The 22879-nt window shown below is 35.2% G+C and overlaps 1 protein-coding gene across 5 annotated transcripts in view; it reads right to left on the bottom strand.

The window, feature by feature from the left end:
* Positions 1–21485, bottom strand: part of DCLRE1C (DNA cross-link repair 1C) — a 45843-nt gene extending 24358 nt beyond the window's left edge. For 2 of the 5 annotated variants that reach the window (XM_074268555.1, XM_074268556.1), the window contains exons 1-9: positions 21266–21485; positions 19747–19798; positions 14432–14516; positions 11323–11382; positions 10604–10659; positions 9576–9677; positions 3854–3926; positions 3532–3672; positions 338–439 (exon numbers count right to left, since the gene is read on the bottom strand). In XM_074268555.1, the coding sequence (XP_074124656.1) occupies positions 338–439; positions 3532–3672; positions 3854–3926; positions 9576–9677; positions 10604–10659; positions 11323–11382; positions 14432–14516; positions 19747–19798; positions 21266–21374 (780 nt within the window). In that variant the 5' untranslated portion in view covers positions 21375–21485. Of the gene's footprint in view, positions 1–337; positions 440–3531; positions 3673–3853; positions 3927–9575; positions 9678–10603; positions 10660–11322; positions 11383–14431; positions 14517–16401; positions 16575–18914; positions 19088–19746; positions 19799–21265 lie in introns of those variants that run through there. The other 3 variants (XM_074268557.1, XM_074268560.1, XM_074268559.1) reach the window with 3 other exon arrangements.
* Positions 21486–22879: the final 1394 nt, after the last annotated feature.

Below are 22879 nucleotides of genomic sequence, written 5' to 3'. Positions count from 1 at the left end.
TGACTTCATCTTTTTGGTGCTCAGGTTCTTCATTTGTAAATTGAAAGGATTAGATCAGACAATGTCTGGATTCCCTTTCACTGCTAAAATGCCTTGACATCTATAGTATAGGGCAATGGTCCTCAAACTTTTTAAACAGGGGGCCAGTTCACTGTCCCTCAGACTGTTAGAGAGCCGGACTATAGTAAAAACAAAATCTCACCCTCAGCCCATTTGCCATAACCCAGAGGGCCACATAAACGTCCTCAGTGGCTGCATATGGCCTGAGGGCCATAGTTTGAGAACCCCTGGTATAGGGAGTGAATAGTATGAAGAGAAAAATAAGATGGGTACTTACCCGTGGGTGTCGACAGGCATGAATCTGTGTATGACGATCTGTTGTTATATGATAAAGGATATCTGGCATATTTTTAAACATATCTAATTTGTTCACATGAACCTTAGGAAAACAGGAAAATTTATGAAGATTAAATATTTTGAAATTATCTTATGAAATAAATCAATTTTCGGTGATTTGGGGACTAATCACTTTCCCCATTTAGGTCTTGCTCTGTTGCCTCCCAGTGGCACAGAGGTGACCCAGAACTCTCAAAGATTATGGCAATGAAGAGAAATATGACAGAGTTGAAAAGTGTCTAGCCTTGGGGACAGAGTAGTTCTGAGAACCAACCTAATTAAGCTGAGTAGCTCACCCTAAGTTTAAGCAGAGGACGACTAATCTTTTAGCCACAGCTACACAAAACCACCAACTACTAAGGCACAGAGAAATGGTTGATCTTCACCTATGGAGAGGACCAACACAATAACATTCCAAAGTATAAGTAATGAGTTGATTAACCTCTCTTCCTACTGCTTAATGTTTACATTTTAACCAATTCTTTAAGGTAGTTTAAATGAAATGGATTTCATAGGATCATATTTTGCAGATGAGAAGACTAGGGCCTAGAAAGTTTAAGTGAATTGTCTGAAGTAATACAATTACTAAATAGCAGAGCTGGATCAAACCCAGGGCTGCTGACCTTAATTCCACTGTTCTGCTGCTTGTAAAATGATGTGACTATAATAATCCCTATGTCATCTTCAGCTCAAAAATTCTGACCTATAAGACATTATACACATAAACAGACACTCAGGAAAGTTTTATTCCCAGGAGGTTTTGGATTACAATATCTGGTGGATCTATTCGTGGTATATTTGACATTCATTAAGTGAACTACAGTACCAGTTAACATTTATAGTTATCTATAAGTTTAACAAAGCAGTTCACACACGGAATTCATTTTCATGACTGCTTATCATTATACCCATTTTATAGATTTTTTTTTTTTAAATAGCTTACGCAGATCAGTCAGGTGGTTCAGATTATACAGTGACAAAACCAAAATTAGATCCTAGATCTTACAACTCAAAGATGAGTGATCTTTTTATTATCTGTACTTTAAAAGAAAGACTATTCTGTAAATATCCTGTGTATTTCAGGAGAACATATCTCAGGAAGAAAAGGTCATTGTGATATAGTGTAAAAAAGAATCATGTTCTAACCAATCAATGAGTATATATTTAGTACCTACTACCAATTTACTACCTACTACCAGTACTGCCAAGTACGGTGTTAGTCATTGAGAGAGAAACAAAAATGAACCAATCTCTGCCCAGAAGGAACTTACACATATAAGTATATTTAAAATGAATACCAAAAGTTCTGTCTGTATCTTGTTTGCACATAGTTGTTTGCATCTCTCTCCCATTAGATTGTGAAATTCTTGAGGGAAGAGATGATTTTTGTCTTTCTTTTTATTGCCAGTTCTAGCACTATATCTGACACAAGCTTAATAAATGCTTACTGACTTATCAAAATACAAGGGAATTTTGGGAGTGAGGCATTGACATCCAGGGATATTGGGAAAGGCTTCATGGAAGAGCTGACTATGAAGGAAACAAGGGATTCTAAGAGGAATAAGAGGCGGAAGGACTGAATTAATTTCAGCAATCAGGGACTGTATATGCACATGTGCATGTATGTGTGTACACATATAAATGTCCATATACAAAAAAAGCATTTTTGTACTATAGGAGCAGTTGTGATTTTATGGGGAAGGAAATTTGGGTTTCATTTTTCAACCACTGACTGATAGGCTATTAATAAATATATGGTCAAATAAGGCAGGTTTTCCTATTGTGCAATAATATCACTAAGTGGAATCAATGATGTCATATACTTAGAGTAACTGCAATATGGATAAATATGTAGAAATTCCAATGAATGGAACTGTATTTAACAAATAAACAATGAACACATTGTGAGGTTCTTTGGGAAAACAGAGGGCTTTAGTGAAATACAAAATCATTATTAAAGTCGTGTAGAATATGCTCCTGGATCACCAACAGTATAACCCTATCAAAGGTTACAATGAAAAGTGGGAAGCAGAGTTCATAAAGACATGGAGGGAATCGATGAAATGTCAGGTATTATGAAGAGTAAAAAAGTCAGTTTGGCAAACCTCAGACAGTTTTTAGCTATGATCCTAGGCAAGTTACTTAGCCTGTATCTGCAAAAGTTTTCTCATCTATAAAATGGGGATAATAGCCCATATCTCCCAAGGTTGTTGTGAGATTTAAATGAAAGATTTTTACACACTTTACCAAACTTAGTCATTATATAAATGCTAGCTATTATTAGTTATTTTAGAAGCATTATGTTCATGAATGTGGACAAGTTAAAAACTTACTTTCTCATATATAAAACAAGAGTGAATATTAAGGAGTGAAGGGAGTAGAAAGGACAAGGAAAGAAACAGTCATTTATTAAACATCTATTAAGTGCAGCCATTGCACTAAATGCTTTACAACTAGTATTTGATCCTTACAAACTGGGAGGTAGCTGTTATTATTATCCTCATTTTAGAGTTAATTAGAGTTAAAAACTGAGGTAGACAGAAATTAAATGACTTGCCCAGAATCCCATAGCTAATAACTCTCTGAGGTTAGAAACAAACTCTGATCTTCCAGACTTCCAGTCCTCCAGGCCTGGCCTTTTAACCAGTGTGCCAACTAGCTGCTCACAAAATACAAAACTGCTTATGTTTTTTGAATTATGTTAGGTGCAGAGGAAGAAAACACATAAATAAATCTTGTACTCTATGCTCAAGAAACTACAAACTAGTAAAGGAGCTTATATTAAGATGGAAAACAAAATCATATAACTTTATATCTAGCTAAAAGAGAATTTAGAGATGATCTAGTCTCCTTCCATTTTACAGAGTAGATTAGAAAAATAAAGCCTACAAGGAGGAAACTAATTGTTCAACATTGTGTAACATTACACAAAAACCCCAAGGTCCAGCTTATTAAGACAGGTTGGGTTCATTCTGACATAAGCTGATATTGAGAAAACTATAATATTCTTTCATGAGGACAGAGGAAATTTCCATTTCAGAAAATTTGTCAATCCCTGCTTGAGAGATTTTTTTAGTGGATTTTAGTGCCATAATTTTCAGGTTTTCTTTTATTTTTTTATAACTGGTAAAATACCTGTGTTCCAAATTCTTCACTGAGGTTGGTGAATAAATATTCATATCCATAGGCCGCTTTGCAGTTCAGCCACACAATATGATAAGGACTCAGAGTAATCCAACTTCGTACCAATTCTAATATTCCATTTAAACACTCCATCTAGATTAGGGATTTTAAAGATACATTCAACAATAAATACAACTGACTCTCATCAGTCTTCCCCAGTACAAAGGAGGGAAAAACTTATTAATCAATGTTTGAAGATCATAGCATAGCATATAAATATCCATTATAATTAGATTTCTTCACTTAGAAAATATCTTTCTAAATATATGCTTACCCGACTTGGAATCTGATAATATTTTGGATCGCAGAAAGTGGTGTCTAAATACACACTTTGGATGTCTTTCACTCTGAAATAAAATTAAAATTTTGTTGTGTCTAATCTGATTTTATAAAGCACTAGCAAAGTTATTTTTCTAGCCTGGAACATAGCAAAACACCTCAGTGTCATTTTTTATTTTATTTTTCACTGAAAGATTTTCCTTAGTTTACCTACTGTATTAGATTCAACACAAACTACTTCCCTCAATTCAATAAATTGTATATACCACACAGAACACTTTGCCAGTTGCCTCATAAAATATTAGATAAGACATAGATTTTAACTTTCTAGAGCTCAGTTGTGTGGGGTTTTATTATGTGTACACAAGTGACTATATAAAACAGGTTTGTCTTATGTGGGAAAGGATAACATTTCCCAGGATTCCTAAGCTGATAACATGAATTTTTACTGAAAGAGAATAAGAAACCATAGGAATTCAACTATAAAATACTATTTATAGAAGAATGAATCTGAATAACCAGAGGGACATAATTCATGGTTGAGCCATTATAATATAATAAAAATGACAACATTACCTAAGTTCATTTGCTTATTCAGCCTCTTACAAAACTACTAAAGGACTAGATTATAGAACTAAAAATGACAAGATCCATCTATAGGGCCTAAAGGACAAGAATGTCAAAAGCAATAATGAAAAAAAAAAAAAAGTGAAAAGAAGGGAGCCTAACATCAAATGTCAAACTAAACTGCAAAGCAATGATCATCAAACTTCCTTGTAATTGGTTAAAAAAGTGAAGTTGGTTAAATAGACTAGATTAAGTACACAAAATCCAGAGGCAAACAAGTAGAACAATATTAATAAGCCCAAATTCCCAAATTACTGGGCATTCAAAACTCTCACTATTCTATTCATTAGAATTAAAATTTAGGGTCCCCCAGTGACAACATTAGAGAAGAACATGGTGAGCATTTGGCCTGAGAAGTGTAACTCTGGAAAAGCCACTTGATCTCTATTTATCTTCATTTCCACAACTGTAAAATGGGGATAATAGCTGCATCTACCTCACAGTGTTATTGGAAAACCAAATAAGATATTTGTAAATGCTTTGCACACTTCCGGGTACCTAAGGGGCACTAAATAAATGATTATTTTATTTCCTTCCAAAGCTCTTCCTTTCTTTCCCCAATTACAAAGAACTACATGAGAAAATTTTTGTAAAAGATATTAGACAAATAAAACCAATAAAGCCAAGATTAAAAGAGAAGCAGAAAGCTGGGGAAAAATGTTTACAGCCAGTGTTTCTAATAAAAGCCTCATTTCTAAACAGAATTGTCTCAAATTTATAATGCAAGCCATTTTCCAATTGATAAATGATCAAAGGACATGAACAGACAATTTTCAGATGAATTAAAGCAATTTCTAGCTCTGTATCACTATTGATTAGAGAAAGGAAAATTAAGAGAACTCTGAGGTACCACTTCACACCTCTCAGATTGGCTAAGATGATAGGAAAAGATAATGATAAATGTTGGAGGGGATGTGGGAAAACTGGATCACTAATACATTGTTGGTGTTGTAAAATGATCAAACTATTCTAGAGAACAATTTGGAATTATGCAAAGAGTTATAAAACTGTGTACATCCTTTTATCCAGCAATGTCTATATCCCTAAGACATTATAAAAGATGGAAAAGAATCCACATATGCAAAAATGTTTGTAGCACCTCTTTTTGTAGTGGCAAGGAAATGGAAACTGAGTGGATGCCCATCAGTTGGAGAATGGCTGAATAAGTTATGGTATATAAGTGTTATAAAATATTATTGTTCTGTAACAAATGACCAGCAGCATGATTTCAGAGAGGCCTGGAGAAACTTACATGAACTGATGCTAAGTGAAGCGAATAAAATCAAGAGAACATTGTACACAGCAACAAGATTATGTGATGATTGATTCTGATGGATGTGGTTCTTTTCAGAATCGAGGTGATTAAGGCCAGTTCCAATGGTCTTATGATGGAGAGAGCCATCTGCACCCAGAACAGGAACTGTGGGAACTGAATGTGCATTACAACACAGCATTTTCACTTTTTTTCCATTGTTTGCATTTTGTTTTCTTTCTTTTTTATCTGATTTTTCTTGTGGAAATATGTATAAAAGAATTGCACATGTTTAACATATACTGGATTACTTGTCATCTAGAGGAGAAGGGAGAAAAAAATTTGCAACACAGGGTTTTGCAAAGGTGAATGCTGAAAACTATCTATACATGTTTTGAAAATAAAGCTTGAAATGTTTAAAAAAGAAATTCTAGGGAACTTTTCATAAATATTGTGACTTTTATTTAGCCTCAATATGTTGAAATTAATTCCTAATCCTATTGCTAATAGATTAAAAGCTAAATTTCAAAAAGGAAGGAAGGAAGGAAGGAAGGAAGGAAGGAAGGAAGGAAGGAAGGAAGGAAGGAAGGAAGGAAGGAAGGAAGGAAGGAAGGAAGGAAGGAAGGAAGGAAGGAAGGAAGGAAGGAAGGAAGGAAGGAAGGAAGGAAGGAAGGAAGGAAGGAAGGAAGGAAGGAAGGAAGGAAGGAAGGAAGGAAGGAAGGAAGGAAGGAAGGAAGGAAGGAAGGAAGGAAGGAAGGAAGGAAGGAAGGAAGGAAGGAAGGAAGGAAGGAAGGAAGGAAGGAAGGAAGGAAGGAAGGAAGGAAGGAAGGAAGGAAGGAAGGAAGGAAGGAAGGAAGGAAGGAAGGAAGGAAGGAAGGAAGGAAGGAAGGAAGGAAGGAAGGAAGGAAGGAAGGAAGGAAGGAAAAGAAATGAGTAGATTGATTTGAGAAAAGCCTGAAAACACTACATGAACGATGCTGAATGAAGTGAGCAGAATCAAGAGAACAATGTACAATGAACAAAATTATATGATGATCAGTTGTAATGGACTTGTTTTTTTCCAACAATGAGGTGATTCAGGTCAATTCCAATAGGTTTGTGTTGGAGAGTGTAAGGGTCGGAAGAGGAAGCCCGGACAGTGCAATCAGGAAGGCCTTGAAGCCTGAGATCGCCGGATGTGATTTTCTGTGAACAGAGTGGACCAGTTTGTGAGTGGAAGCTCGGGTTGAATTGCAACGGGAAGTGTCTCCTTCTCTAATTGGCTGTGCGTGTGACCTCATAGGTCCTATATAAGCTGTGAGGACCAGGAAGTATGTGGAGTTTACTGGGAGTGAGAAGGAGGTCACCTAGGGCAGGTTGTGAACATGTGGAATAAAGATTTTGAACTTGCATGCAGCTGTCCTCGGGTGCTCAGTTAAATGTAGAACCACCGCTCGGTGAGGCAGTGGCCAGATGTTTCTGAAGACCTGTTGATTGAGGTAAGATTGGTAAAGAAGCACTGTACTAGACAGCGGCCAGAGATTTTTCTGAAGGCCTGAGAATTAGGTATGACTGTAAATTTCTGGGGGTGAAACTACATGTGGCACCTCAACATGGGTGCACTATAAATTACCAGACCCCATAATTGGGAAGGTTTAATGGGCCTGATCCGAAAGAGAAGGCAGAGAAGCAGTATGGATCTAGGTATAAGTCTACCTACAATCATGCCCAAGGATACAGCTGTGCATGCAGCTCAAGTAAATAAGTTAAAGAACCAGATGGATGATTCTCTAATAGAGATCACCTCTGAAGAAGGGCAGGGAGCTTGCTTTCAAACCCAGAAGCATATACTCCCACACCCGTTAAATACAGCTCAGCAAGGAAAAAATAAAGAGATAATAGAGATGATTGAGCATATAAAGCAAAAAATACAAGAGTTGGAGGAAAAAGCAAAAAAACACATTACAGGTAATAGAACAAGAAACGCAAAAATTACAGGCTGTTAGAGAAAAGACAAGTTACAGCATTTAGAACAAAAAAAAAAAAAAACAAGAGTTCAGCCTACTGGAGAAAGTCATCTGAATCCAGAGAGAAGACTATGGGGATGGAAAGTGTATCACAACATAGTATTTTCACCTTTGTTGTTGTTATTTGCTTGCTTGTTTTTTTCCTCTCATTTTTTTTTCCCTTTTTGATCTGATTTTTCTTATGCAGCATAATAAATGTGGAAATATGTTTAGAAGAATTGCACATGTTTAACCTATATTGGATTAGTTGCTGTCTATGGGAAGGCAGAGGGAGGGAGAAAAATATGGAACACAAGATTTTGCAAGAGTGATGTTGAAAACTACTTTTGTATGTACTTTGAAAAATAAAAAGCTATTATATTAAAAAATATAAGAAAATAAAGCAAAAATAAAGAGGTGATTCAAGGCAATTCCAACAGACTTGTGATGGAAAGTACTATCTGCATCCAGAGAGAAACATGTAAGACTGAATGTGGATCAAAGCATAACATTTTCATTTGTTGTTGTTTGCTTGCTTTTTTTCCCTCTCATTTTTTTCCCCTTTTGATCTGATTTTGTTTGTACAGCATGATGAATATAGAAATATGTTTAGAAGAATTGCACAAGTTTAACCTATATTAGATTGCTTGCTGTTTTGGGGAGGAGGGGGAAAAGGGAGAAAAATATAGAACACAAGGTTTTGCAAAGGTGAATATTGGAAACTACCCTTGCATGTATTTGTTAAAATAAAATACTATTAAAAAAAGAAAAAAGATATGAAAGAGATGTATGACTGAAATATATGGGACAATTATGTCACAAGAATGTGAATGACAGTCTGAACACTCCATTAATACCCATGAAAAATCAAGAAATGTAGGGAAAGCTTCTCCTGCCAATACCAAGTAGACCCTTGTGAGGTGTAAGGTTCAGGTTTCAGAAGTATTCTTCATCCTTTCTCCTTACATAAAACTTCCTTCTTTTGTACCTTTCAAAAAGCAAACTGTTCCCATCACAAAGGGTAGCAGCTTGAAGAAGAGAGAACGTGGACAAGAAGAAACGGCTAAAAGAGGTGTCCACAAAATGAGATCAGAAGCATTGCAGCCTATGTTCCATGTCCCTGAATCTCATATACACTACAATGCAATACTATATTGTTCATCTTTTCTCTACATGCTGAAAAACTTTTGGAATGATGTCTTAATTTGTGATTTTTACATTTCTTTCCTTATAATCTAAAGGTTTCACAAATTTATTTCTTAAAATGAATTACCAAAAAGAATCAAGGGATCATACAGTTAAGAGTTTTAAAGGACATTAGAATCCATGAAGTCTAATTCCTTAACTTTACAAAAATGAAAAAGCTAAAGCAGTAACACATAGGAAGTGTGTGAGAAGAATTTGAACCCAGATCTTCCTGACTTCATGCAGCCTCTAAGGAAATGTTCACAGTTTGAGATGACATTATTTATTGAACTTGGAAGCTAGAATTTTCTTTAAAGCAATACTATTATTATGTCTTTCCCAGGAAGATTTAAGATTTTATAAATTTCAACAAATGTTTTTTCCTAAGTCACTCACTATCTACTATTAACCCTTAAAGGGGAAGAAACAGGATATAATTTTTTTTGAGAACCATTAGTTCAAATGAACATTATTGTGATAGCTATAAGAGTAAAGCCACAGAAAAAAGGAGGGAAGGAGGGAAGAAAGGAAGGAAGGAAGAAGGAAGGAAGGAAGGGAGGGAGGGAGGGAGGGAGAAAAAAGAGAGTCCCCAGAATACTGAAGCATCACACACAAGTGAATTTTTATGAAAAGGCCTTATGTTTAACAGTTCTTGTAAATTGTAATACCTGCTCCCAGAGTGCAAGAATTCCATTCTGGCAGCTTCTCCTTTGGCTAATCTAAAGTCTCCTGTGTACAAGACTGTTCCATTGTTCCCCTGAAACAAAAACCTACAAAGGAAACAGATTTCAACAATTTCCTTAATTCAAAAGAAATCTTAATGAAGTCACCATGCCAAATAATGTAACAAATGCTCCTTGTGGACATTTCAATTACTAAAAGCAATAATAATGGAAATTTTGATGAATATAAAAGAATAAATTAGTGTTATGCTAGTAAATAAATCACTTACATAGAGCATCATACAGTTCTCAAAAAGATAATACAAATATTATCCATATTTCAATAATTAAGGAAATTAGGCTCAGAAACGTTTAAATGAAAAAGTTAAAGTTACTTGCTCATAATTATGCCACTGTTAATGATGCCAGATTTTTAAGTGTCATCTGTTGTTAAAAATAATAATAGAACTGAATGCTTAGTTGTCTCTCTGATCTGAAACATCTGAAAAACTTGCATTTTAATGAGGTATTTAGTGGTCTTTATAAGAATTTCATTGCCAACAAAGCTCCATAATAACTACCCCAGCTAAGTATTTCATGATAAGAAATAAAGGCTGAAGAAGTCCCGGCAAAACAATTTAAACCGTTTTGTTTTGTTGTTGGTTTTTTGCTAAGGCAATTGGAGTTAAGTAACTTGCCCAGGGTCACACAGCTAGGAAGTGTTAAGTGTCTGAGGTCGGATTTGAACTCAGGTCCTCCTGATTTTAGGGCCAGTAGTCTACTGTGCCATCTAGCTGCAGCAACAATTTAAACTTTTAAGCATATACTTAAATTCTCTTCTTAAGACAAAAAAAAAAGGATTGCCACAAAGGAATACAGAGTAAAATATGGACCCTATTTCAGAATGTTTTTAAATGCATAAAATAAAATACATAAAATTACAAAGATAATCAATTATACTGATATACAGTTATCAATATATTAGAATACAAGTTCATAGATCCCAAGAATCCCTGAGAAATAGGATTTCTTACATAACTGAACCTGGGCAGTGACCAGCTGGTAAAAGAGTTACAACAACTTCTTCCTTCTGAAATTTAAAACAAAGAAGAAAAACATTAGATCCAGGTTAAATCAAAGTGTTACATAATAGTATACATTTTCCAAATGCCTCAAGGATAGGGAATATCAGAATTACTAATTGACAGACTTCTTTGCAGACTTGGGAAACCATGAGTGTGAAAAACTATATATTTTGTAAGATTTGGATAATATGCTGATTAGTTTAACTGTTTTCCCCCTATTTCTTCTTGGTCCCAAGTCTTTGTTTCAAGATTTTGGTTAGGGGTTGAGGATAAGATGAAATATATCTATAAATGAATGATATAAAAACAAAAGACATCAATAAAAAATATTTAAGAATATGAATACCTTGTATTGACATCAATAATAAAAAGTTTGTTGTAGAAAACACTAACAGATCAATTCCATTTTTCAACTGTTTTCTTTCTAGTTTCCTAGTACAAACTAAAATTCTATGTATAGGCATGTAATACTAATGGGAAACATTTTCACCTAAGCAATGATTGTTCAAAACTTCAGATCTATTAGATTTTTATAACAAATAATTAGGGAAATATTGTCAAGGAAAACTTTTCTGTGAAGCAAATAAATAATCAAATGTACCCAACAACAACAACAAAAAGAACATTGTTATTAACTTTAGAATAGATTATTAAAGATATTTGTTTACCTCACCAGATGCTTCATCTATTAAAGAAATTTGGGTTGGAGTTTCAATTTCAAGAGCAATCTATTGAAGTAAAAGTAAAAAAGTTAAATTTTTATATATAATTTCATTTTTTATGGCTCTTATTCACATAATTACATAACTCAAATATTTACATGACTCTAGGAAAAATCCCAAGTCCCAGGAGTGAATACAAAGTGTCTTTATATATATATATCATGTTCAGGAAAAAAATATTATGTAAAAAGCAAAAACAAAGTCAACTACACTTCAGTTAAAATGGATTTATGCATTAAAAATACAAAACAAAGTTAAAGTTCTAGACCTACAATGCATACACTGAACTCTCATCATATTCACATATTTACTATATTTGTACAAAAGGTAGACATTTGTTTTTGCTTTATACATATTGTGTAAAGCAAGTGCAACTCAAATCCCTCAATACAATTTTCATGAGCAAAAAAAAAAAAAAAAAAAATTGCCAACATTTATCATCAAATGTGAAGTAAGAATATCACCAAAATTATCTTCAACATAGCTCTACCAGGTCAAAATCTTTCAAAGGCAAAAAAAGGCTACCATTTTGAAAAAGGCCATTATCATTAGGAAGAAAATTAAATTAGATGTATTTTCAAAATTCACATTTGTGAAATTAGAAGAAATACAAGGTGAAAAAGCAAGAGGGCCTAGCAACATTTTTCACAATATCCCCAATCTCTTTTTGGTCTATGGATCCAAAAAAGTCCCAGAATTAATTTGGACTTCAAAATGAGGATTCCTAAAAGGCAACAATATATTCAGAGTCCACGAACTGTTGACTACCCAATGAATGTACTCACTTTACCAATCTCTAAAAAACATAGCATAACCCTGGCAAACTTTAACCTTAAGACTATAAAAACATGTAAACTATACTGTTTTGTGTTAAAAAGCAAATGTGTAGACTAATTTTTATCAAATCTGACTCCTTAGTTTTCAGCTGCCAAGGAGACTGACTCAATCAGTAGCAATCTCATCTGAGCTATCAATGACATTTTCATACTCTTAAAAAAAATGCCAGAAAGTTCATTATCTCAGAAGTCAGGAGGGATAAGAAGGAAAGACACATTTATGTTTTTAACTGCAAATCTTGACTTCTACTTTGCATACTCCAAGTCTTCCATATTTCAACATAACTAGGTAAGTTCAGCTAATTGTAGTGCACAGTATCCAAAATCAGCAAGGTGCCTGGGGTCTAGTAGATACTAAAGAGATGCTGAAGAGATTCTGGGGATAGTTTAAATGTTTTCAGAATTTATTTTAGATCCTAACTCTTTTGTTCCTTCCACCAGTAGCTTCCTTTGCTGTGGATGCCTAGTAAATCCTGCAATCTCTCCAGATTTCAGTTCTTTCATAAGTAGAATGAAAATAGTGAAAATAGCTCATCTAGAAAGTACAGCAGAAGGAGCCTATCAATGAGCTGAATTTTTTAAAGGACATAAACAGTACATGAAAGAAATGACACACAATCAACTAGGATGACTTATCAGACTTATAAGAATAATTTCAGGAAAATTAAGACCTAAAAGGCCTCTCCTCAACTTTGTTAGGAACAAGAATATCAGGGAGGGGACTAGATCACTGAAAACAGCCTATGTTAATAAATGAGAGAAGGCAAAATTCTTTAACCACTTAATCACTAGGCACCAGAAAGGCCAGCAGAGTAGGCTCTACAGGGAGATTTTTTTTTGTCCAAACTAATTGCACCTCTCTCTTCCAGATCCTCAATAGGAACTCCCTTTATCCTTCCACCTCCTAGTTAATTCTATCTTTTCCTCCCTCCCATGTAGAAAATGATGCCCCATTTTCACCACAAGAAAAAAGAATGAAGTCACCAACCATAATACTTCAGGGAAGAAAGAGAACCACTGTCCCTTCTCACATGCCCTTTCCCCTTCAAATGAACCCTTCTACTTATGGGTTCTCATCCAATTAGGATGAGTATCTTGTGAGCAAGAACTGTCTTGTTTCTCTATTTGCATCCACAGCTTTTAACACAGTGTTTGATGATCAGTAAATGTTTAATTAGGTGCCTTTTCACCTATTGATTCATTCAAAATTCTTATTTTGCTTTTGCTTTCTCCATTAAGAACTCTCTACACATAAAAGTATAACTTTTTAAAAAGAATAAGAAATTGAAATTCAAGAAAAGCATGATGACTAGAATTAAATCATAACACAAGAATAAAAGCTATGTGCCCTACATGAGCTCATCCCATAGTCTAAATTAACTGTATTCTGAGATACTAAAAGAGCTACAGGATATGATTATAGAATGATTGTTGATCTTTTAAAGAATCATAGAGAATAACAGAGATACTATCAAACTGGAAATGTGCAAATGTCTCAATTTTCAAAAATTGACTGCAAACTTTAAAGCAATACCGGAAAATTTCAAGGAATTATTAAAATTATAATGTGTAGGGCACCTAGGTATCGAAGTGGATACAGCACCAGCCCTGAAGTCAGAAGGACCTGAGTTCAAATCTGGTTTCAGGCATTTAACACTTCCTAGCTGTGTGACCCTGGGCAAGTCACTTATCCCCAATTGGTCAGCAAAAAAATAAAAAATAAAACTAATTATAATTTGTAGGCACTTGGAAAGGAAAGCAGCAATCCCTACAAATAAGTATGCATTAAGATCAAATTATGCCAGATTAATTTCTTTCTTTCTTTCTTTCTTTTTTTTTTTTTTTACTGACTGGCAGATCAGAGAAATTTGACAGAAATGGCATATAGTGTCTAGATTTCAATTACACATTTGGCAAATTTGTTCCTGCTATTAAACAAGATAAAGTGATATGAAATAAATAACAATTCAATCAGGCAGATTCATAGATGGCTAAACAAGACCCAAAGAGTACTGATGTACAGATCAATGATCAATTGAAGAAAGAATTCTAATAAAGTGACATGAGGCTCTGGTCTGACATGTTTGTCAATGACTTGCATCAAGTTCTAGATGGCATGAAGTATAGCATTTTTTACTTCCAAATTTCTTTTCAGTTTACTTAGAAAATAAAATCTCATTGAAAAAATAGAACTCAACTTAATAAAAATATAAACTTACAATTCTTTTCTCCCAAAAGCTGTATCTGGAATTAGTTAATAATAGTTCCTTGGTGACAGGAGAACAATATAAATGAACCTTTAAGCTGCAAGGAAATAGAAAGAAGGATTAGTTCCTACATGCCTTCACCCCATTAACTGAATTTAATTCCAATAACAGAATCAAGAAGGGCAAGGTTGCTGAATCAAAGAATATTAGAATTGGAGGGGACCTTAGAGATCTTCTCACCCCAGGACTTCAACAGGATGTATCTTAAGATCTTCCAACTTAAATCTTATCTTAAAATTACTAAATCATTGTAACTTCTCTTGAAAAAAGTATCATCTGGATATGATGGTATACTTAGAAAACCCCAGAGATTCTAATAAAAAGTTATTAGAAATAATTTACAACTTTAGCAAAGTTGCTGGATACAAAATAAATCCACATAAATCCTCAGTATTTTTATACATCACCAACAAAATGCAACAGCAAGAGATACAAAGAGAAATTCCATTCCAAACAAATGTTGAGAGTATAAAATATTTGGGAATCCATCTACCAAAGAAAAGTCAGGAATTATATGAACAAAATTACGAAACAGTTGCCACAAAAATAGTCAGATTTAAATAATTGGAAAGACATTCAGTGCTCTTGGATAGGCCAAGGGAATATAATAAAGATAATGATACTCCCCAAACTAATCTATTTATTTAGTGCTATACCAATCAGGCTCCTATGAAACTATTTTAATGACCTAGAAAATATAACAACAAAATTCATATGGAAGAATAAAAGGTGGAGAATTTCAAGGGAACTAATGGAAAAAAAAAGGCAGATGAAGGTGGTCTAGGTGTACCTGATCTAAAGCTATATTATATAGCAGCAGTCACCAAAACCATTTGGTATTGGCTAAGAAATAGACCAGTCGATCTGTGGATTAGGTACAAAGGACAAAAAAGGGTACATCTATAGCAATCTAGTGTTTGGCAAACCCAAAGATACCAACACATTTGGGATAAAAATTCATTATTTGAAAAAAACTGTTGGGAAAACTGGAAATTAGCATGGCAGAAATTAGATATGGATCCACACTTAACACCATATACCAAGATAAGATCAAAATGGGTCCATGATTTAGGCATAAAGAATGAGATCATAAATACATTAGAGGAACAGAGAATAGTCTACCTCTCAGACCTGTGGAGGAGGAAGGAATTTATGACCAGAGGAGAACTAGAGATCATTATCGATCACAAAATAGAAAATTTTGATTACATCAAACTAAAAAGTTTCTGTACAAACAATACTAATGCAAACAAGATTAGAAGGGAAGTAACAAATTGGGAAAATATTTTTACAATTAAAGGTTCTGATATAGGTCTCATTTCCAAAATATATAGAGAACTGACCCTAATTTATAAGAAATCAAGCCATTCTCCAATTGATAAATGGTCAAAGGATATGAACAGATAATTCTCAGATGATGAAATTGAAATTATATCCACTCATATTAAAGTGTTTCAAATCACTACTAATCAGAGAAATGCAAATTAAGACAACTCTGAGATACCACTACACACCTGTCAGATTGGCTAAGATGACAGGAACAAATAATGATCAATGTTGGAGGGGATGTGGGAAAACTGGGACACTAATACATTATTGGTGGAGCTGTGAAAGAATCTGGCCATTCTGGAGAGCAATTTGGAACTTTGCCCAAAAATTTATCAAATTGTGCATACCCTCTGATCCAGCATTGCTGCTATTGGGCTTATATCCCAAGGAAATACTAAAGAAGGGAAAGGGATCTGTATGTGCCAAAATGTTTGTGGCAGTTCTTTTCATAGTGGCTAGAAACTGGAAGATGAATGGATGTCCATCAATTGGAGAATGGTTGGGTAAATTATGTTCTATGAAGTTTATGGAATATTATTGCTCTGTAAGAAATGACTAGCAGGACGAATACAGAGAGGTTTGAAGAGACTTACATGAACTGATGCTGAGTGAAATGAACAGAACCAGAAGATCGCTGTACACTTCAACAACAATACTGTATGAAGATGTATTCTGATGGAAGTGGATATCTTCAACATAAAGAAGATCCAACTCACTTCCAGTTGATCAATGATGGACAGAAACAACTACACCCAGAGAAGGAACACTGGGAAGTGAATGTAAATTGTTAGCACTACTGTCTATCTACCCAGGTTACTTACTTATACCTTCAGAATCTAATACTTAATGTGCAACAAGAAAATTGGATTTACACACATATATTGATCTAGGTTATACTGTAACACATGTAAAATGTATGGGATTGCCTGTCATCTAGGGAAGGCAGTAGAGAGAGAGAGGGGAAAATTTGGAAAAATGAATACAAGGGATAATGTTATTAAAAAAAATTACTCATGCATATATACTGTCAAAAAATTTTATAATTATAATTTTTTTAATTAATTAATTTTTGTAAAAAAAGTTTTGCACAATGAAAACAATGCAACCAAAACTAAAAGGAAAGCAGGAAACTGGGGAAAATTTTATAACAATTATCTCTGGTACAGGCTTAATTTCTCAAATATAAAGAGAACTGAATCAAATTTATAAGACCAGTCATTCCTCAAAACGGTCAAAGGATATGAATAAATGGTTTTCAGACAAAGAAATCTAAGCTATCTATAGTCATATGAAAGAATGTTTTAATTACTTTGATTAGAGAAATAAAAATTAAAATAACTGAGGTATCATCTCACACTCATCAGATTGGCTAATATGATAGAAAATGCAAATGATTAGTTGGAAGAAATATGAGAAAAATGAAACACTAATGCCTTGTGGGTGGAGTTATGAATTGATCCAACCATTCTGGAGAGCAATTGGGAACTATGCTCAAAGAGCTATCAAACTGTAAATACCCTTTGATCCATCAACACCTTTGCTAGGTCTGTCTCCCAAAGAGATTTTTTTTTTTTTTTAAAGGGAGGAACACCTAGGTCATGCAGTAAATAATGCATTGGCCCTAGAGAGGGGAAGACCTGAATTCAAATCTTGTCTCAGACACTTGAAATTTACTAAGTGTGTAACCCTGGACAAGTTATTTAACCCTAATTGCCTACCCCACCCCAAAAAGGAAATAGAACCTATTAGTCCACAAATATTTACAGCAGCTCTTTATGGTGGCCAAGAATTAGAACTCAAAGGGATTGCCAAAAAGTTTGTGGCAGCTCTTTTTGTAATGGCTAGAAACTGGAAAATGAATGGATGTCCATCAATTGGAGAATGGTTGGGTAAATTATGGTATATGAATGCTATAGAATATTATTGCTCTGTAAGAAATGACCAGCAGGAGGAATACAGAGAGAGGCTTGAGAGACTTATACGAACTGATGCTGAGTGAAATGAGCAGAACCAGGAGATCACTATACACTTTAACAACAATACTGTATGAAGATATATTCTGAAGGAAGTGGATATCTTCAACATAAAGAAGATCCAATTCACTTCCCGTTGATCAATGATGGACAGAAACAACTACACCCAGAGAAGGAACACTGGGAATTGAATGTAAACTGTTTGTACTACTGTCTTTCTACCCAGGTTACTTATACCTTCGGAATCCAATTCTTAGCGTGCAACAAGAAAATTTGGTTTTACACACATATATTGTATCTAGGTTAAACTGTAACATATTTAATATGTATGGGATTGCCTGTCATCTAGGGGAGGGAGTAGAGGGATGGAGGGGAAATTTGTAAAAATGAATACAAGGGATAATGTAAAAAAAAAAAATTACTCATGCATATGTACTGTCAAAAAAATTATAATTATAAAATTAATTAAAAAAAAAGAACTCAAAAAAAAAAAGAAAAAAGAAAAAAGTATCATCTGAAAGGCTTCATCTCCAAAATATACAGAGAAGTGATCCTAATTTATAAGAAATCAAACCATTCTCCAATTGATAAATGGTCAAAGGATATGAACAGACAATTCTCAGAGGAAGAAATTGAAACTATTTCCACTCATATGAAAGAGTGTTCCAAATCACTATTGATCAGAGAAATGCAAATTAAAACAACTCTGAGATACCACTACACACCTGTCATATTGGCTAAGGTGACAGGAACAAATAATGATCAATACTGGAGGGGATGTGGGAAAACTGGGACACTGATGCATTGTTGGTGGAGTTGTGAAAGAATCCAGTCATTCTAGAGAGCAATCTGGAATTATGCCCAAAAAGTTATCCAACTGTGCATACCCTCTGATCCAGCAGTGCTACTACAGGGCTTATATCCCAAGGAAATACTAAATATGGGAAAGGGATTTGTATGTGCCAAAATGTTTCTGGCAGCCCTTTTCATAGTGGCTAGAAACTGGAAAATGAATGGATGTCCATCAATTGGAGAATGGTTGGGTAAATTATGGTATATGAAGGTTATGGAATATTATTGCTCTGTAAGAAATGACCAACAGAATGAATACAGAGAGGCTTGGAGAGACTTACAGGAACTGATGCTGAGTGAAATGAGCAGAACTAGGAGATCATTATACACTTCAACAACAATGCTGTATGAAGATGTGTTCTTATGGAAGTGGATATCTTCAACATAAAGAAGAGCTAATCCAATTCCAATTGATCAATGATGGACAAAATCAGATATAACTAGAGAAGGAACCCTAGGAAATGAGTGTAAACTGTTAGCATTTTTAGTTTTTCTCCCCAGGTTATTTTTACCTTATGAATCCAATTCTTCCTTTGCAACAACAACAACAACAACAAAATTAAGTTCTCCACATAGATATTGTACCTAGGATATACTATAAGATATTTAATATGCATGGGAATCCCTGCCAACTGGGGAGGGGGTGGAGGGAAGGAGGGGAAAAATTCAGAACAGAAGGGAGTGCAAGGGATAATATTGTAAAAAATTACCTATGCATATGTACTGTCAAAAAAATGTTATAAAATTAATTAAAAAAAAAAAAAAAAGAAAAAAGAAAAAAATATCATCTGACAAGGGAATTAAACCTGCTCCATCCAAACTTTCCATTCCCCTTTGTAGAGTCAGAAAATTTGCTAAGGGCAAATAAAATCTTAAGGGATTTTATTCTAGAAATAGCAGATAACTACTCCAAATACAAGCAATCCATATACTCTAAACAAAACTGTGAACTTGAGGGTTGGGGGTACGGGAAAATCTGTCTTCAACATCCTGATTTATACTGTTTTATATGTTTACCTTTGATGTTACGCTTTATAACACTCCAAACCTAAGTTCCCAGTTGCCAGATTAATAGACTGTTATTTTCCTTCTTTCTTTATTGAAATCAATTACCTGCATTCCAATCTTCGTTTCAAAGATGGGGCCCTCAACCCTTTCATATGGTCTAAATAAAAATAAGGAAAAAAAAAAATGAGTGAGACAAGTTCCACTAGAAAAGTTTATTAAATAAATTTGGATAGAGAATGCTTATATATATGAGAGATTACATTAGTTTTTTGGAGGGATTTTTTGGTTGTGTTTTTTTCCCCTGGTCAGCTGGTGCAGATCTGTGATTCAATCATCAGTGCAGAATTTCTCTGATGTTATATCTTTCAAACAATGAAAGTCAGCAATTTTGTCTGTAACTATAGAGTTATTGAGAGGCTAAATGACCCACTTATGGTTATATGTATTACATATATCTATATGTACACATACACATAGACACACACGGAAATAAAATTTATCCAATTCAGGACTTGAATCCAGGTCTTTCTCTAGTCTGTCAATCAGTATTTGTTAAGTATTTACTATTTGCCAGCACGTGCTAAGTGCTAAGCACTAGAAACAGATTGAAAGCTAAAATTGCCCCTACAGAAGAGATGTAATATATCTGAGACACAAAGTAGATAGAATATAATTTTAAAGAAGGCTCTAGAATCTAGGGGAACAGAGAAAGTTAGACAGAAGCGGCCTTTGTGCTGAGTCTAGATAAAAGACAGGGATTCTCAAAGGTGGAGGTAAGGAAGCAGAGCACTGGAGGCAGAGGTATCACCCAAGACAGAAATGGGACGCCAGAATTTCGGGTTTGAGGAATAAGGCACTATGGCTGGATCACACAGTATTTAGAGGTAATTAAAGTGTAAGAGTGGGAAGATAGAAAGGAGTTAGATAATAAAGTATTAAATACAAGTCAAAGAATTTTATTGGAGGTTAAAAAAAAAGTTTACTAGGTGGTAAGGGACAGAGGAAGAAGAAAGGGATAAAAATATAGTCAAATATATACTTCGGGAAAATCACTTTGGCAGCTACGTAGTAAAGATTGGAGTAAGATGCAGTAGGAAGACAAATCAGAAGGCCAGTCCTGATGAGTGAAGAGGGGCCGATATATTAAAATGGAGCATTTATTAAGTGCTTACTAAACAACAAGCACATAGGGTAATGGCTTTCCTTCCCCAATTACCTTGCCCACGATTGACCACGCTGTCCAGTATTTATTTTGTATTTGAATGTATTCTGTGTACATTTCGTTTTCCCCCACCCACACAATAAGCTCCTTGAATGCAGGAACCACTTCGGGATGTTTTATCTTGGATCTCTGTATTCAGTGTTGAGCACTGTAAGTACTTAAAAGATCCTTCTGAATTTACAAAATAAGCCGTTTTCTTCTCCACTTCACCCCCATCCCCGAGCTGGTTCACCAAGCTGCTCTTCTACGATTCCAAGCTTGCTCCAGCTCATTTCCTCCGAACGGCAGCACCCCGACCCAGCCCAGCCCCGCCGTGGATGCGAGACCCTTTCAGGGAGCCCACCCCCACCTCAGCTGCCCACAAAGACTTCCAGCTTCAGGAGGCGCGCAGCGCTCACTCACCCTTGTGGCAGTGGGAGAGGAAGTACGCCCGGGCCATCAGATTCTGCCGATCGAAGCGATCTATGGAGATGGTTGGATACTCCACCATCCGCCCCTCGAAAGCGCTCATGACGCCCGCGGGGCCCGCAGTAAATGCGGGACAAGACCAGGAGAGGACTCCAGACTCGCACAGCCTGACACCGGCCCGAGCCCCAGCTCCAGCCCCACCTAGTACTTCCTGGAGCATGACTCCGCCAGTTCCCATTGGCTGGGACTAGTGGATACCTCCACCAATGAGAAAGGCCCTTTCTGGCTGGGATTTTGTTGTTGTTGTTGTTGTTGTTCTTGTTCTTGTTCTTGTCCGTAGACTGCCGGATTCCCGGATTGGCTTTGGATTCTGGGTCGCCACGCGGTTAAGATATTTGCGGCGTTTCCACTGCTGACTACCGAACTCAAATCTCCGCCTAAAAGCCTAGGATTTTTTTTTTCAAAGTAATGTGTGTGAAGGAATACGAAAGATGAAATACTCAAAGCTGCATTAAATGAAATAGGTCTTGGATAGCTTCACTGTTGCTCAGGAAATCAGCAGACCCAGTAGTATGAATGGCTATGCCAAAGATCAAAAAACAAACAAAACAAAACAAACAAGTGGGTTAAGGAGGAAGAAGAAAAGCTTTTGTATCTGGCCAAATTGATGCCAGCTTCGTATAGAACTGTTGCTCCGGTCATCCGGTGAAAAATTATGCCGTACTTGAAGCACTATGAATTTCTCTTGAATAAAGCTGCCCAAAAGAGTATGAAAAAAAAATTAATGAAAACAAACTTGGAGAGACTGAACAAATCCAGAAACGATACCAACCAGGCCTGCTTCAGGTGATATGGATAAGGATGAACTCTGCTCTCAAAAGCTAGATCCTGTCTGGCAAACACACTGGGAAAGGCCAACATGAAAGCAAGAAAAAAACAATTATAAGAAGCAAAGTGCTATACTGCCCTCCAAAAACGAAGAGAACTTCAAGCAGCTAGCACACAAATTCAGAAGAAAATGGAAATAGAAGAGAGGAGATAGATTTTAACGAAGAATTTATTGGGGGAGGAGAGGAAGGGTAATCTTCAAATGACAATTCTAAAGAAAATTATCAGGTACTTGATACTGACTTTAGAAAGTTACAATATAATCTTAATGAATTAAGATCAAAAAAGTAAAGTAGAGATAGGAAGAAAGACAAACAATAAAGGTTTGTTCATCAACTATTCTTCAAAGTAGTCAAAAATCAAAATTTACAACATGCAAAAAAGAAGCAAATCGTTACTTTTTGCACTTCAAATCTTGGATGCAGAACTTGAAGAAGTTGTGAAAGTCAGTTTAAGCAAGTAAAATTGTATCTCAAACAACAGAGGAATCCCACATAATAAATTCTGTTTCCAGTACTCTTTTTGTCTGAGTATATATAGTATCACCAAAAAGAGCATCACTCTGACAATGCCCACAATTCCAACTAACCATGATCAAATCCTGAAGGAATAGAACTTGATGGTTGTTAACACTATGGACACTCTGATGAAAGGTAGTCACATGGGGTGTGAGAGTAACTTTTTTGGTGTGACTTCACAAGGACAGATCATTTAGAAAAC

The sequence above is a fragment of the Sminthopsis crassicaudata genome, chromosome 5 (genome assembly GCF_048593235.1).
Source record: "Sminthopsis crassicaudata isolate SCR6 chromosome 5, ASM4859323v1, whole genome shotgun sequence".
NCBI lineage: Eukaryota > Metazoa > Chordata > Mammalia > Dasyuromorphia > Dasyuridae > Sminthopsis > Sminthopsis crassicaudata.
Note: the sequence above shows the minus strand (reverse complement) of the source record. Positions and strands in the feature narration are given on the sequence as shown.